The sequence below is a fragment of the Brachyistius frenatus genome, unplaced genomic scaffold (assembly GCF_029030835.1).
Source record: "Brachyistius frenatus isolate BFR_SWC_R1_liver_20210118 unplaced genomic scaffold, ASM2903083v1 Contig_84, whole genome shotgun sequence".
Classification (NCBI taxonomy): Eukaryota; Metazoa; Chordata; class Actinopteri; family Embiotocidae; genus Brachyistius; species Brachyistius frenatus.
In genome coordinates this window covers 203561-220804 of record NW_027210683.1, presented here as the reverse complement: position 1 = coordinate 220804, position 17244 = coordinate 203561, and the positions used below count along the sequence as shown (strand labels likewise).

The 17244-nt window shown below is 45.9% G+C and overlaps 3 protein-coding genes, 1 long non-coding RNA gene and 2 pseudogenes across 5 annotated transcripts; 1 reads left to right on the top strand and 5 right to left on the bottom strand.

Moving 5' to 3' along the window:
* Positions 1 to 1016: 1016 nt before the first annotated feature.
* On the bottom strand, positions 1017 to 2329 carry LOC138627349 (histone H2B 1/2-like; annotated as a pseudogene).
* Positions 2330 to 2671: 342 nt separating this feature from the next.
* LOC138627364 (histone H3) lies at positions 2672 to 3184 on the bottom strand. The gene has a single exon (XM_069709636.1). The coding sequence runs from the start codon at positions 3181 to 3183 to the stop codon at positions 2773 to 2775; it is 411 nt and encodes a 136-aa protein (XP_069565737.1). The 5' UTR covers position 3184; the 3' UTR covers positions 2672 to 2772.
* A 680-nt stretch (positions 3185 to 3864) lies between these two features.
* On the bottom strand, positions 3865 to 4446 carry LOC138627374 (histone H1-like). Its single transcript, XM_069709652.1, has one exon. The coding sequence runs from the start codon at positions 4444 to 4446 to the stop codon at positions 3865 to 3867; it is 582 nt and encodes a 193-aa protein (XP_069565753.1).
* Positions 4447 to 7126: 2680 nt separating this feature from the next.
* On the bottom strand, positions 7127 to 7574 carry LOC138627410 (histone H4-like; annotated as a pseudogene).
* Positions 7575 to 10467: 2893 nt separating this feature from the next.
* On the bottom strand, positions 10468 to 16926 carry LOC138627356 (alpha-1A adrenergic receptor-like). 2 transcript variants are annotated; one of them, XM_069709628.1, is made up of 5 exons: positions 16592 to 16926; positions 15244 to 15495; positions 14309 to 14681; positions 10934 to 11055; positions 10468 to 10855 (listed from the first exon to the last, which is right to left on the bottom strand). In XM_069709628.1, exons 1-5 carry the CDS (start codon positions 16886 to 16888, stop codon positions 10550 to 10552), a joined length of 1350 nt encoding a protein of 449 aa, XP_069565729.1. In that variant the 5' UTR covers positions 16889 to 16926; the 3' UTR covers positions 10468 to 10549. The 2 variants fall into 2 exon arrangements, with proteins under 2 accessions (XP_069565729.1, XP_069565731.1); XM_069709630.1 differs by lacking the exon at positions 15244 to 15495.
* Positions 15673 to 17183, top strand: LOC138627358 (uncharacterized). Its single transcript, XR_011311376.1, has 3 exons — positions 15673 to 16223; positions 16598 to 16889; positions 17082 to 17183. It is a non-coding gene; the product is annotated as an uncharacterized lncRNA (long non-coding RNA).
* The last annotated feature ends 61 nt before the right edge of the window (positions 17184 to 17244 follow it).

Genomic DNA, 17244 nt, shown 5'->3' with positions numbered 1-17244 from the left:
TTCAAAACATTTAACTACAATATGGTGTTTCCTAGTGTTAAAATATGTCAAAATTATATTCATTATTCATGTTACAGGTTTGGTTGGACACAATGGCTGACGGAAAAAACAACTAGATACTATCTATTACTGTTATGTTTGATAAGAGGAAAGAGGCAGAAGTCGTAGTGACTTTGTGTTTATGAATCCGAAGGTTCAATATCCAAACTAGATCTATGGTAGTGTTACTGTTAAAATAGGTAAAAACATTATTAAACTCATTAATCTTTAACAGGTTTGGATGGAAGGTGATTCAAAATACAAACAAATGTTAAAATAATGTTTCTGCCTGGTTTTGAACCGGGGACCTTTCACACGGGGCCGAAAATGGTTAAGCTCTGTAAGAGCTACAGAGTTAACTGTTAACTATTTAGCGCGTAACTGTTAACTCTTTAACTCGTAACTCTAACTCGTTAACTCTTTAACCCTTTAACTCAACTCTTTAACTCGTAACTTTAACTCTTTCCATCCATTTTCTCTGGTAGTTCTTAATGCTGCTGATGTAATATATTACTGGCCACTGGTTGTTTTTGTGGCGCTGTTCTTAGTTTACCATTGTGGACAATGGAAAGGTAGATCGCTGGTCGTGTGAAGCTTCCAGGACCTCATCAAGTATTTAGGTGAAAGACCAGTGGATCCACCTGTGAAGAATGAGGATGACGACTTGGAAAGAACGCGAAGAAGACGTGGAAGTATGTTTGGGAGAGCAGAGCCGAAGGATACGCTGCATTCACCCTCTGGGAACCGTGTAGGACCTCACCAGGAAGGAGTCACTTCACAAAATATTAGTATGTGCAAACTTCTGTTTTACCAATCCTGTTGTCTTTGTTTATATTATTTTGTACTTAACATGATTGTTTTTGTAGAATTATTATTACTATGATTGTTATTCAAAGTTAAATACTGATTTTTGTTGTTGTTATTTTTGTATATTGATTCTTTATTAAAACATAATTTGACCAAAAATGACCCAAAAGCCTGTTATTTTACAGTGACACTGCTCTATAACAATTTATTTATCAGACGATGAGAAATTAACACTTAAAGAAACACAACAGGAAATAAACATTTACTGAATGTTTATTCTACTGTGTAGTGAGCAGTACATAACAGGTGGAAACAGCGCCACCTAGAGGAACGTTTTATCACCCGTCTGACCTAGAGTCCATCCCATATGAGTTTATATTTATAGAAATCACCATCTTCATTAAAGATCATGGTTTGATATTCATGACCTTTCAGTGTTCTTCAGTTCAAGGTTATATGATAAATTATCTCGCTGCTTTCACTATTTAAGATAAAGAGAAAATTAGTTTTCATTAAAAACGACAAAATTAACATTTAATCTAAAAACATGTGTAACGGGGATTTGATCATTTTACAGAATTCTGTCAATCAGTCATACCGATACAGATTAATCTGTAGAAATATCTTTGATCAGACAGGAGATCAGCTGTTAGAGTCGGTGTGTGGTCCTGAAAAGGACCGTTGTTGTCCTCGGGAGGTTTTACTTGGAGCTGGTGTACTTGGTGACGGCCTTGGTGCCCTCGGACACGGCGTGCTTGGCCAGCTCCCCGGGCAGCAGGAGGCGCACGGCGGTCTGCACCTCCCGGGAGGTGATGGTTGTACTGAGTCAGGCGGGAGGCCTCCGCGGCGATGCGCTCGAAGATGTCGCTGACGAAGGAGTTCATGATGCTCATGGCCTTGGAGGAGATGCCGGTGTCCGGGTGCACCTGCTTCAGCACCTTGTACACGTAGATGGCGTAGCTCTCCCTCCGGGTCCTCCTCCTCCTCTTGCCGGTCTTGGTAACCTTCGACGCGGCTTTCTTGGAGCCCTTCTTGGGTGCTTTGACTGGATCAGACATGTCTGTGTTGTTAGTTTCTGCTGAAAACGGATGAACTCCAGTCGTGTCGACTCTTTATTTGAATGCGCTTCATGCAAATACACTGTGCAGTTTCTCACTTCTGATTGGCTATTTTATCCGAAGTCAGCGCATGCGCTCCACGAGGTCACCGCCCTGAGCGGCCGCTCGGATCACGAGGAGGAAATAGTCCCGAGATGCTGAATACTTTCCCAACATCGAAAGTTTTGACAATCTGCCAAAATATCACAATATATTTATTATAATCTGAAAACTACACGTCCTGTTTTTAAATGTACTTTGAGTCAGACTGAGAATGAAGTCTGAACGAGGCAGTGACTTCAAAATCTAGTGAAGAAACAAACGATGTTTTTGGTGAAGTGATTGAAGTCTTTGATGTTTGAATTTAAAAAAAGACCTCAAACTAAATGAACCCGTCCAGGTTAACAATGTGTGCATATAGATATCTATACATATATCTATACATATATCTATACATATATCTATATATATATCTCTATATATATATCTATACATATATCTATATACATATATCTATACATATATCTATATACATATATCTATACATATATCTATACATATATATATATCTATACATATATCTATACATATATACATATATCTATACACATATCTATATATATATATCTATACATATATCTATACATATATATATATATCTATATACCTAGAGCTATCTATCTATACACACACATCTATTAATATATGTATTTATTTATATTTTTCCTTATTAAGAACATAATGAGCTTTATATTGGAGGAAGCTCTCCATGAGGATGTGTGGCTCTTAAAAGAGCCGTTGTGTTGGTGCTCGCTGGTCCCGGGACGGTTCAAGCCCTCTCTCCGCGGATGCGGCGGGCCAGCTGGATGTCTTTGGGCATGATGGTGACCCTCTTGGCGTGGATCGCGCACAGGTTGGTGTCCTCGAACAGGCCGACCAGGTAGGCCTCGCTGGCCTCCTGCAGCGCCATGACGGCGGAGCTCTGGAAGCGCAGGTCGGTCTTGAAGTCCTGAGCGATCTCTCTCACCAGGCGCTGGAAGGGCAGCTTCCGGATCAGCAGCTCGGTGGACTTCTGGTACCGGCGGATCTCCCTCAGAGCCACGGTACCGGGCCTGTAACGGTGAGGCTTCTTCACGCCGCCGGTGGCCGGGGCGCTCTTACGGGCGGCCTTGGTGGCCAGCTGCTTCCTGGGAGCTTTGCCTCCGGTGGACTTCCGGGCGGTCTGCTTGGTCCGGGCCATGTTCAGCTTCTGTCGGAGAATGAAGTCTGAGCGGGAGAGAGCGGCTTTATAAGGAGCAGCCGGAGGGAGCTCCGCGCTGATTGGTCCAGAGCAGCCTCACGTGCCCTGCAGCTGCTCCGCTATTGGAGGAAGAGATATTTGAAATTTCAAAACAAGCGCCACAGAAAGTAACTTTTCGACTGTAGTTTCTAATAAGTTTATTTCTGTCACGTTTGTAATGATTAATGTGACACATTTAAAGTGACAGGAGCTGTCAGCTGGAAAGAAAAAGATTTAAAGTGTTTTATTCCGTTTTGATTGGACCTCATTAGTCGGAACCTGCAGAACCTCCGGTTCAACACGATGGTTGAGATTCGGGAGGATATTGTAGGAAAGCAGCACATCTGGAGAACATCTGTTAACATCATCAGCAGCGGTGTCTGTTCAACACGTCTGGTTTTAAGATGCACAATTAAATAAAACCATCTTTTTCTAAATCTGATTCATGTTCGGGATGTTGTCAATAAAGTAATTATTATTCAGGTATGTCAGAATAAATTAATATTAATGTTAATATAACATGAGGAAGGTCTTTAGTGGAAAGTGGTGGCTCTGAAAAGAGCCGTTGATGCACGGTGTGCGGGGTCAGGTGTGCGGGATCAGGTGTGCGGGGTCAGGTGTGCGGGGTCAGGTGTGCGGGGTCTACTTCCGGGTCCTCTTCGCCGCGGGCCTCTTCGCGGCGGGTTTCTTGGCCGCCGGCTTCACCTTCTTGGGAGCCGCCGCCCTCTTCGGACTCTTCTTCACGGCCTTTTTCGCGGGTTTCTTGGCCGCCGCCTTCTTCGGGGACTTCTTCACTGCTGCTTTCTTGGCTGCAGGTTTCTTGGCCGCGACGGTCTTCTTGGCGACCGGCTTCTTAGCCTTGACGGGCGCCTTCTTTTTCACCACCTTCTTGGCCGGGGCGGCGGCGGCTTTGGGCTCTTTGGTGATCTTGAAGGACCCGGAGGCGCCGGTTCCCTTCACCTGGGTCAGGGTCCCGTTGGTGACCAGCTTGGAGACGGCGGCGTTGATGCGCTTGTTGGCTTTGGGCACGTCGACGCCTTTGGTCGCGAGGATCTTCTTCACCGCGGAGATGGAGGTTCCTCTGCGGTCTTTGGACTCCGCCACGGCGGCCACGATGAGCTTGGACAGGCTCGGTCCGTCCTTCTTGGGCCGGGGAGCGGCCTTCTTCTTGGCGGCTTTAGCCGGAGCTTTGGCCGGAGCTGCTGCTGGAGGTTCCTCTGCCATGTCGGTGGGTCGGTGTCGGTGGACCGGGGGTCGGTGGATCGGTGTCTCGGTGTCGGTGTCGGTGGGTCGGGGGTCGGTGGATCGGTGTCGGTGGGTCGGTGTCGGTGGGTCGGTGGATCTGGGTCGGTGGATCGGTGTCTCGGTGTCGGTGGATCTGGGTCGGTGGATCGGTGTCGGTGGATCGGTGTCTCGGTGTCGGTGTCTCGGTGTCTCGGTGGATCGGTGTCTCGGTGTCGGTGTCTCGGTGTCTCGGTGTCGGTGGGTCGGTGTCTCGGTGGATCGGTGTCTCGGTGTCTCGGTGTCGGTGTCTCGGTGTCGGTGTCTCGGTGTCTCGGTGTCGGTGGGTCGGGGTCGGTGTCCGGGCTCGAGGAGGAGGCGGGACTTATCACGAGCACATGAGAACCGTGGAGAGGCAACCTGCAGCCGCCGCTCCGCCGCCGGTAACGCGGTCACACTTGTGTTTTCTCCTCCACGTTTTGGACAGAAATTGCTCACAAAGTCACTGCTTTAAAACACGAGTGTTACGGCAGCGGGACGGAAACCGGTTCCCCTCCGGTCTGAGCTCGGGTTTGACTCCCGGGACTCCGCCGGTTCCTCCCGGTAGGCTCCAAACCTCCCGGACCCACGGTCACTTTGAGCCGCTCGGATCGACTTTTCTTCACATTTCGTCTTTTAAAACAGCTAAAAGCGTTTTTTATGAACGGTGTCGGTGCTGATCCGGTTAGCGGAGACTTTCAGGGACCGGACAGACGTGAAAGAGTCCCGGTGATGGGATGTGTTGACGTTTAATAAGTGAAGTTTCCGGTCGGTGTAAACACACCGACGGTGCCGGTGATGCTGCTGTCATTCACCGGCAAAACACGGTTTAATAACGACGACCAATAATATTAATATTAATAATAATAATCAGTAATTCTGAGATGATGACAGGATGCTTCTCACGAGGAGAAATCTGTGAACCCACAAGATGTTATAACATTCATGTTCTGATATCATAGATATAGATATCTATATAGATATATATTGTATATATCATATATTGCATATATAATATATATTGTATATATTATACCGTTTACTTCATGGTTCACCGTTGACTGCATCCTGCTCAACAATGTTCCTGGAAAAAGCTTTTTATAAATGTCAATAAATCAATTTTCTAAAAAACAAACAGAAAGAAGCCACAGCATTTATTATTAGTTTTTTTATTTATTCTTATCTAATCAGTGTAAAGTTTAAAGTTATTAATGGACAAAAGAGAAATAATACAACAGCACTGAATACTGTCTCTGCAGTAGATATTTTATTTGTATTCTTTGTTGTTGTTAAAAACATTATTTTTACATTAAGTGTCTTTGTTGAAACTTTAAACGTCTTCAGGCTTCAATGTCTGACTGTAGTTTGTATTTGGTGATTGGGATTGATAATCAGGAGGTTTGATTTAATATGATTAATAACTTTGAACGTTCATGGTTTCATGGTGGATGTTGGTGATTCTCCTGATTTCTGACTGTCATCTTTGTTGTCTCTTTTCTTTGTCTGTGAATTAAACAAATCTTTATTATTAAGATGCACACAGGAAATGTTGCTTTGATCATAATCTTCAGAAGTGTGACTGGTTGTCATGGAGACCTGAAGGACGTGTGAAGGACGTGTGAAGGACGTGATGTCACATGAAGACTTACTATAGTAGGACTTCTTTACTATATTTTGGACAACATATCAGATAGCAGACTGCAGAGCAGTATGGGTTCTCTGGTGACGTCATGCTCCTCCGTGGCCCCTCCTCCTCAGGATGGAGGACGGTTTCGGTTCGAGTCCCGACGGGGAGAAACATGTTTTTATCTGGAATAAACGTCCTCGTGATCTGAATGATTCATTTTTCCTCGTCACTCCTTCATCTCTGCAGGGTTTCTATTTTTGGCTTAAAAAAATGTGGACACACAAAATATGACTTGTGTATGACGGACTAATGTTGACGTTAACGTCGGTGTCTCCGGAGAACACGGAGGCTGATCATATCCATTTTGTATTATTACAACTTTATTACTCATGACCTCTGAGGCACCTGTTTGTCTAGAAGATTATCTGTAAGGCAAATTCAAAACTCAAACATTTATTGGCAGTAAGTTTCAATAACATGTTACATCCATTATAATGAGTTTATAACCAACGGCTCCATCAGACTGGTGATTTATGGAGTTAGTCGTGTGTTGAGATGTTTTAAAATGACCTGGAGAGCATATTGAGTCATTAAATGGTATAAACGCTTCAAATAGACATCAATATGTATAAATGTGTTACATCATACAGAATATGAGAATGTGATTGGCTGAGGTTTTGTATTTCATTCAATATTTCACCATCAGTGTGATGGCAGTCTGGTAGATCTATACTATAGTATTATAGATCTACTAGAATAATAATATATTAATATAATAATAATTATAATCTACTCTATTGATAGATCTATACTATAGTATTATAGATCTACTAGAATAATAATATATTAATATAATAATAATTATAATCTACTCTATTGATAGATCTATACTATAGTATTATAGATCTACTAGAATAATAATATATTAATAATAATCTACTCTATTGATAGATCTATAATACTACAGATCTGTAGTATTATAGATCTATAATACTACAGATCTGTAGTATTATAGATCTATAATACTAGTTGAACTGTTGTCAGGACTGAGCTCTTCCAGAAGGAGTAGTTGGCTCTGAAAAGAGCCGTTGTGGTTCCGGTGGACCGGGAGGAGGTGGGAGGAGTTGGACCGGGAGGAGGTGGACCGGGAGGAGGTGGACCGGGAGGTTACCCTCCGAACCCGTACAGGGTGCGGCCCTGCCTCTTCAGAGCGTAAACCACGTCCATGGCGGTCACCGTGCTCGGTGTAGGTGACGGCGTCCCGGATCACGTTCTCCAGGAACACCTTCAGCACCCCGCGGGTCTCCTCGTAGATCAGACCGGAGATCCGCTTCACGCCGCCGCGGCGGGCCAGACGGCGGATGGCGGGCTTGGTGATGCCCTGGATGTTGTCCCGGAGGACCTTCCGGTGCCGCTTGGCGCCTCCTTTCCCGAGTCCCTTGCCTCCTTTTCCTCTTCCGCTCATGATGTCCTCTCGACGTGCTGACTGACGTCCGCCGGCGGCTCGAGAATATGAAGCGTGTCGGCGGACGTAAAAGAAGACTGCTCTGTCGGCCCCGCCCCCTCTGACGCGTCCTGCCGGAAGACCGGCACATCCGGGAACTTTGGCTTTCAAAAACCTATTTCACGTTTTCATTATAAAAACCTGGTCAACATGACTTCAAACAGGAACACGGCGGCACCGTGTCTCCGGGTCTCCGGGTCTCCATGTCTCCGGGTCTCCATGTCTCCGGGTCTCCGGGTCGCCATGTCTCCGGGTCTCCGGGTCTCCATGTCTCCGGGTCTCCGGGTCTCCGTGTCTCCGGGTCTCCGGGTCTCCGTGTCTCCGGGTCTCCGGGTCGCCATGTCTCCGGGTCTCCGGGTCGCCATGTCTCCATGTCTCCGGGTCTCCGGGTCGCCATGTCTCCGGGTCTCCATGTCTCCGGGTCTCCGGGTCTCCGTGTCTCCATGTCTCCGGGTCTCCATGTCTCCGGGTCTCCATGTCTCCATGTCTCCATGTCTCCGTGTCTCCGTGTCTCCGGGTCTCCGGGTCTCCATGTCTCCGGGTCTCCGGGTCTCCATGTCTCCGGGTCTCCATGTCTCCGGGTCTCCATGTCTCCGGGTCTCCGGGTCTCCGTGTCTCCATGTCTCCGGGTCTCCATGTCTCCGGGTCTCCATGTCTCCATGTCTCCATGTCTCCGTGTCTCCGTGTCTCCGGGTCTCCGGGTCTCCATGTCTCCGGGTCTCCGGGTCTCCGTGTCTCCATGTCTCCGGGTCTCCATGTCTCCGGGTCTCCATGTCTCCATGTCTCCATGTCTCCGTGTCTCCGTGTTGTTTCCACGCTGCGTGTTATTTCGTCCCTTTTGTAGAAGTGGTGCCTTCGAGATCTTTGATCACGATCTTGTTTTCAACAGCTGACTGATTCTCCTGCTGCAGTTTATCATCTATGTTGTTGCCTTGGAAACCATTCGTCCATTGCCTTGGAAACCATTCGTCCGTTGCCTTGGAAACCATTCGTCCGTTGCCTTGGAAACCATTCATCCGTGAGTATTTGTTTTATTGATTCTTTTGATATCACCGGCATAATATATCTGTTGTATTTTTGTTTGTCCACAAACTAAGAGAATGTAAAACGCACCTGATGATCCAAATCATCCACATATAATGAACATAAAATCACTTTTACTGATTTATTGTGCATTTTGACTTCTCAAAAACAATTACATAATTTTAAGAGTGTTTTTTTTTTATTGTCTTTTTTAATGCAGAAAAACTCCGTTTTGCTCCTTGTGTTCATGACAGTAAATTAATTTCATGAACGATATGATTAATGAATTCAGTGAGAAAGTAAGCAGCAGATGAATTGATAGTAAAATGATGAGTTGCAGATCTGATTAAAGCAGCAGTGTGTCATGGACGTGGATTACTGAGACTGAAGAACATCTCAAAAGAGGAAGATTGTCAGGCTGCTTCTGAACCATAAAAGTATTAATGTATTTATTTATGTATATTTGTATTATTCTGGATGAACATCCGAGAAAATGATTTAATGTTGTTCTGTTGAATGTCTTTAAGTTGAGATCAAAACATTCAAGAGCGCTGACGAAGCAGAAAGTGTTTTAATTCATTTACTTAAATTATCATTTGTACTTTACAACACTTCAAACCCATTCAGTCTTTTATTGAAAGAAACAAGTGACATCTTCAATCTTCAGTTTCATCTCTCAGCACAGACGGGTCCAGGACAGGTTTAGCCTAGCTTAGCACAAAGACTGGAAGCAGAGGGAAACTGTTAGCCTCGCTCTTCCAGCAGCAACATCAACGTGACACTTTAAATAAATCCACGAATGAAGCTACAGCGTAACATGCACACACCTGACGTGTGAATCCTAAACCGGTGATGTTTATGATTCTGTGTGAAGGAGATGAAGAGAAATGAAACCGGTACATGCCAACCAGCAGCTGCAGTTCCTCTGACATCCACCAGGTGGTGCTCGGGGGGGTAAGAAAACGAAACAACGGCAGTTTTTACACAATAAGAGTCTAAATATGATCACTAATGTCACACTTTCACAATAAGAGTCTCATAATCATTCAGGTCAGATTTCCAAAATAAGAGTCGTGTTATAATCACTGAGGTCACACTTTCACAATAAGAGTCGTATTATGATCGCTGAGAGAAAAGACTCTTTTAATTACAGTGCTGCTGCCAACACCAATGGCAGAATTTCAAAATAAAAGTCTTCCTAAGATCGCTGGTGTCAGACTTTCACAATAAAAGTCTCATTAGGATCATTGTTGTCAGACTTTCCCAAAAGGAGTATAAAGGGCAAATGTTCATGATGACAGCCTTTCTATGATTACTGCAGGTGACTTTCAAAATAAAATAATCCTACTCCAATTACTGAGGGCAGACTTTCACAATAAAAGTCATGATCGCTGTGGTCAGACTTACACAATAACAGTCTTAATAGAATGAGTGAGGGGTGCTTTCATAATAAAAGTCCTGTTCAGATCAACGACTGCCGGGAGACTTCTTCAATTTTTATCTTGAGCAGGAAAGAAATAAAAAGATGTGACTGATTTACCGATTTCAGATTGACGTCCTTGTTTTGGTGGTTTTGTGCGGTTGATCAGTTTCACATTAAAACCTTCGTTAGGCGCTGATCTGTTAGGAACCATAAAAAAGGGTTAAAATGTCTGTTTTCCACCTGGAGGATGTTGTGATGTGTTTCCACGGTTGACAGCAGGTGAGACGAGCCGCCATGTTCCACAGGTGAGCTGCTGAGGAGGAGGAGCCGTAACGACTCCGCAGGTACAGTCATCACACCTGAGTGGACGTCGGTCTGTTGTTTTTTTAAATCTCCTCCATTAGCGGCAGGTATGGAGGGATGGGGGGGGGGGGGGCCTCCTGCAGGTCAGAGCGACCACGGCGTCCCGTCTACTCTTCACTTTCACCGTTCACAGACGCCCCTCTTCCTGCCCCCCCGCCGTCCCAGCATCCTTAGCGAGCGGAGACTGCGGGCTCAACCGTCCCTTCCCCGCCGATCCGGGGAGGTGGTTTCGGTCGGAGGAGGAGGAGGAGGAGGGCGGGGGGCGGAGTCTGGAGGTGACGGCGTGAGGGCTGGGGGTGACGGAGGACAGCGTCTGCTGGCTGCCGTTATGGAAGGAGGAGCTGTTGGAGCTGGGGTGGGAGCGGTTGTTGTAGTGAGCCTGCCAGCCCGGACGCTTCTTCTTCCAGCGGCACCGGAGGATCCGGATGAAGGCCTGAGGACACCAAACCAGGAGGTCAACGGGGGGGGGGGGGGTAATCATGGAGCCTCTTAGGCTTCATACAGTTGGTACCTGTTTGAACTCCCGGCTGTAGCAGGGGTAGATGATGGGGTTCAGACAGCTGTTGAAGTATCCCAACCAGAAGATGACTTTGAAGAAGGTTTCAGGAGGACGCAGGCTGCTGCTGAAGGAACCTGGAGACCAGAAGAGAGATCAGCAGACAACAAGCATAACCTCTCCTCAGTCTGGAGAGGGAGACGACCAATCAATCAATAATCTGACGGGTGGTTTGGAAAATGATCAGCAGGACTGTAAAACCGATGCAGCGCGGCGCCACCTGCTGGCTGCAGAAGAAGCTGGTGTTCTGGATTCATCCGTGACATGAAACTATGAACATATTATTCTGATTTCTATGATTTTCCCACAGAGACGGTTCCTGCCTCTAAACGGTGAATCAGTGTGACGCGTCTTTTCATTCCCGAGTCTCCGAGTCGCTGACCTGCTGATGAGTCGCTGACCTGCTGATGAGTCGCTGACCTGCTGATGAGTCGCTGACCTGCTGATGAGTCGCTGACCTGCTGATGAGTCGCTGACCTGCTGATGAGTCGCTGACCTGCTGATGAGTCGCTGACCTGCTGATGAGGCGCTGACCTGCTGATGAGGCGCTGACCTGCTGATGAGGCGCTGACCTGCTGTATGTTGGAGGATTTCGGAGGATTTCGGAGGATTTCTAAGGATCAGGTTTGAGATGTTCTTGGGATAAGGCAGCCTCCTGAGCCGGTGGATTATTTCTCCCTGAACGTGGACTTGTAAGGCCATCCTACGCCTCAGGCTGCTGTCTCTGACTATATATGAAGAAATTTAAACCTGATGTCTGCTGTGGAAAAAACACCAAAAACATGTGACACCTGCCCACGACGCTTTCTGTCCTGTTGAAAACCACGTATCTCCAAGTTTGGTGAAGAAGCTATTTTGGTTTCCATTTAATAAGAGTTTTGGGTTTCTGCCACAGCCTTCATGTAAATGAAGCCGGCAGCGCATTTCAACATGGAGGACGTTTAGACGCTCCACTCACTCTTCTTCTTCGGTGTTTGTATTTAATCCCGCCAACAAACGCTGACACTGAAATGTTCTTCAATGTTTTGTGTTTTCTACATCTTGTCATGCCATCAATGCAAAATGTCAGATTATATAATTAGTAAATAGTTCCATCATTTACAAATTCACTGCCTTCAGTAAAACAATATAAAACCTTCATCACTGAGCTGTGAGCAGGATGCACGCAGTTAAAACCAGAAATTTCTCTTCATTTTTTTGTCTCTAATTGAAAACAACTATAATTGCTGCCGTTCCTATTTTAGGCAGCGGTGCTTCGCAGGAGTGTAGATTAGAAAAGTTGATTATTTTCTGGTTGTTCTGGCTTCAGTATTTTTTATTTTCTGTATCATCGATGTCTTTTTATTACTTGAAGGCTCCTCATGTTCTCTTGCTCGGTGAGAACAGTTCAGGCTGTTTCCGTTTTTGTTTATCAGGTTTTTTTTCAAAATTGGTGTTGAGAATTGTGGATTTGAGGTGTTATTGGAGCAGCAGATTAAACTCGTGTTTACAGGAACAGCTGCAGCTTCATTCACATGTTCACAGAAACCTGAAGCAGAAGTCCGTCGCTCTTAAATCAAGCTGCAGACTCTCCCGACGTCTTTGATCCAGTTTAAGAAATCAAAGCAGCCGAGCAGAAAGCCGCCACCTTCCCTCCGTCCTCTCGGCTGATTTACTGATGACGCAGTGCAGATCGTGACTCGGCAGAAAGCAAACGCAGATATTACAGTCAAATACATGTTGGTTCTTGTCAACAGTCTTTCAGTCGGAGGGTTTCAACGTGGGAAAGAAAGAGTTTGTTGTTGAACTTGATGTAGAAGAGACTCGTGAAGAAGCTTTAAAACAACCAGTCAGGTTGTGACTCGTCATCGCTGACGTTCGTCCACAATAAACTTTGAACTCACTTTTTGAATTATTGTCAGAAATGTTCGTCCTGTCTGAGATTCCAGAAGGACTTCTGGAAAAGAAAAGCCTTTGTAGGCTTTATATTTTATGACCGCTGACACTTTTTGAATGGGAGTCTATTGGAGCCAGCCCCTAGTGGCCCTCAGTGGTATTTCACTTTACAGCTGAATTGGTTTTAGTTTTCGCATCCGAAGACTCAACGTCCACTTTTCTAAACGGCCTCCGGTGAAACCACGACGAGCGTTGACCTCCTTGTGAACGTCAGATTCACAGCGTGAAGAAGAACGACTGCAGGAGTTGATACGCAGCTTTCCTGAAAACACTGAGAAGCTCTCGTCTGATTTCCTGCTCCGACTTCCAGAGTTTCTATCTCTGCAAGTGTTGGACGACAAAGTGAACGTTTAAAATTCACGCTCTGACTCCGAAGAGGAAAACGCTGAATTTGAAGTTCGGCGGCTTCGGTCTGAAGGACACGTTAAACCTGCTGATCTCAGACGGTTTCTCTGAGCATCAAAGGATCAGATATTAAACCGCTTCAGTCTCTCGCTTATGAAATCTGCCGTGGTCAGAGGTCACACAAAGCCAGCGGGATTGTGGGTAGCTCTCCGTTTGGACGATGTAATCTCCGTTAAAAGGTTTCTGCTGGATGTTGCAGATGAATCGGTGTTTGGACGGCTCCTGTTCGAGGGTTAGAGCCGACTTCAGTCGCCACGGCAACCTTTCCTGGACCCTTTTTAGGAAATCAGGAGCTTTGATTCCTTTTCGACAGCGTGAAGCCAAAATCCAGAGAAAAAAACAAACATGGAGAAGAAACTTTATTTTGGTTTAAATTGAATTACAGCGAACGGTCTTCTGCTTGTTTCACTTCACGTCTTTCATCAACTTGTTTTTTAGATGGAAGCAAAAATATTCAGAAAGAAACTAAAATTGAGTTCTTCTGGTCAGTTTCTGAGTTTGGACTCCAGGAATAACTCCAATTAAAGCCGGCCGTCGCATGCTGCCGTCGGGTCCAGCGGGTCGGCGGTGGACGTGGAGGCGGAGCTTAACACGCCTGACGAATGTGCAAAGCTTCGTGAGGTTTGGAGCAACCTTTGACCTTAAACATCAACTTCCTGTTACACGGCGAAACATCAAACTTTGCTGCATCGCCATGGCAACGCTCTTTCACAAAAAAGCATGGGCTTCTCAATATGTCATCATCAATGTCTGAAGGCTATTCTGACCCGGTCTGATGTCATGTGATCAACCAGCTCCACGAAGCAGATGTCATTTTCTGTTGCCAGCAGGGGGCGCTATGATTATGAACAGATATTACCACACAGGTGTCTTCAGGGCCGGACTTTTATCAAAGATGTATTTTCCTGCTGGATCAGCAGTTCTCTCAGAGAAAGGATTTTTCTGATGAAGATGATAAACTGAGTCCGTTACAGCCGTGGAGGAACTTACCGATGGGCAGAGCCATGAAGAAGGGCAGCCAGCAGAGGATGAACATGCCGACCACCACGCCCAGCGTCTTCGCCGCCTTCTTCTCCCGGGAGAACTTCTGCAGTTTGAGTGACAGCGCGCTGGCGCCGGGTTTGGAGGCTCCGCCCGGGTCGGCGCTCGGCTGGTTCCGCCGGTGGATCCTCATCGTGAGCTCGTTGGAGTTCTCCGACCGCTCCTTCATCATGCCGGCCTCCAGGTTCTTGGTGGTGCGTTTGGCCACGACGTAGACCCGGCAGTACATCGCCAGGATGACGGCGGTTGGGATGTAGAAGGAGCCGAGGGAGGAGAAGAGGGCGTAGAAGGGCTCCTCGGTGATCAGGCACACCGTGTCGTCCTGGAGGAGGAGGACGGCAACCAGCTGATCAATAACATCATCACCATCACCATCATCATCATCATCAAAGATTTACTTCTGATCTTCTGATTGGTGGGAGGAAAAAAACAAAGTAGGATTTTTTGGAAAATTTCCAAAAAAGTCTGCATGAAATGAGCAATAAATGTCTGAAATATTACTGGTAACAAAATATATAATTAAAAAAAATAAAAATCGACTAATATAGTCAAAAAACTATAACAAAAAATATAAATAAAATCTCTAAAATATTACTGTTCAGAAAATATCCAAAAACAAATGATAATAAAAATATCCAAAACTAAAATGTTAGCAAACTAACTTTTACAGCTGATGTTGCATAGCCTACTAAATAAATCATAATAAATTAAGATTTGAATGCTTTCGGTTGAGCAAAAACATTTGTGACGACTCATCACTGAACTTAAAGCTGATTCGCAGCAGGATGAGTTTGAATATTTCAGTGGATGATATGTGTGCATACATGAGCGCAGTAACATGAGGTTTTGGTACTGTGGTGCATGCTGGGTAATTTCTCCCATACGTGCGAGGGCGGCTGCTTCCAGCCCAGCAGGGGGCCGATGGAGATGACGATGGCGAGGATCCAGATGCCCAGCATGGCGAGCAGCGCCCGCTTCTCGGTGACGATCATCGGGTACTGCAGCGGGCGGCGGACGCCGATGTAGCGGTCGATGGAGATGACGCACAGAGACATGATGGACGCCGTGCAGCACAGCACGTCCACCGCCGCCCAGATGTCGCAGAAGATCCGCCCGAACACCCAGTAGTCCAACACCTGCACAGACGAGGGGCGGAGTCAACTTCCTCCTGAGAAACCTGCTTTTACTGCGTCACTTCTACCTGTCGGCTGCAGCGTGACATCGTGTTAAAGGACCGATTCTGCTTCTTTAAATAGATTCAACAGGTCACAGATCAAAATCTAATTACTTTAAACTTATTTATGCAAAGATTTGTCATTTTCTTGACTCCATCGGTTTTTATTCTTTTTGTGGTTTTATTCCTGTGAACCCGACATCCCCCAAAAAAACACCTCGAGGGGAAGTTCTTCAAATTTGACAGAAACATTCAGACGGACTCGAGGATGACCTGATAATATTTAGGAAGTCAAAGGTCAAAGGTCACCGTGAGCTCACGACACACGTTCATGGACTTAAAACTCCAGAATTATAACTAAATTTCACATGAATGTTCAACAGGATTAAAACGACAAAAAAAGGTCAACTTGACTGACGATGTTCTCTGGCCGGGAAACGAGCCCGTTGCAGAAATCTGGTTCCATCCGGTATTTATAGCCACTTTATCCAGAACAAGGTCACCTATCACAGCTCACCTTTAGGACGAAGGACAGATCACCAATTAACCTGAGATGCATGTTTCCAGATGGTGGGAGGAGGCCGGAGTAACAGGCAGAACCCACGCAGGCACCAGGAGAAAGGCCCAGGCCCGGGATCGAACCCGCGACCTTCCCTGCCCACTGTGTCCACGGGCTAAATGACCTGAACGGTAACATCGTTACTTTCCCTTTTCTCCTTCCTTCCTCTTGTACTTGTCCCTTCCTACATTTTGTCTCTTTTGATCTTCAAATTAATAAATTATTATTATGTTTACATTTTTTTGTATAACTCTTTTTGTGACCACCAGGATAAAATATTGTTCCGTTCATGGTCATATAAAAAGAAAGAAAAAAGATGAAAATCTGACTCATGAGAAACTGAAACCTTTTTTTTTAATTGGTTAAATATATTTTTTGAATTAAATAATTGTTTCAACACCTTCAACCGTTCTTTCTTTAAGTTGCTTCCCTCCTTTTCCCCCCGTGACTTCCTCCTCTCTTTAAACAACCAATAACCGATCAATAATCGACCACCGACCTCCAGGGTGGCGGACACCGGCAGCACGGTGGTGCTCAGCAGCAGGTCGGCGATGGCGAGGTTGATGATGAAGTAGTTGGTGGGGATCCGGAGGTGTCGGTTACAAACCACCGACAGGATGACCAGGATGTTCCCGACGATGGCGAACATGATGAAGAAGGCCAGCACCATGCCCACCGGCACCGCCCGGCGCAGGTCCAGCGGGGCGGCTGCGTCGCTGCGGTTGGAGGAGTTGGAGTCCGGCGGCTGCGTGTCGGTGTAAAGATCCACGGAGGAGCCGTTAGTCCACCGACTCATGGTGAGCAGCACGTTAAACACGTTTCTTCACGGAAGTTTTTAACAGAAAATTAATTATAATGATTTTTTTTTTTTTAAAGACCACTTTTAGTCTTTTACTCTTTACTGAGTGATTCTGGCGCAGAAACTGACGCTAATGGGCCTTTTTTTGTTGTTTTTTTGTTGTTGTTTTTTTTCCGTTTTTTCTCTTCAGTCTGAAACTCCGCAGATTTTTTTTAACGTTTGAAAATCCGTTAAAAAAAAAAGCAGAAGTGACGAAGCGTCGCTGCGGTGGAACCTGCGGTGGAACCTGCGGTGGAACCTGCGGTGGAACCTGCGGTGGAACCCCGCGGCGCAGCCTCGCGCTCGGCTCGGCG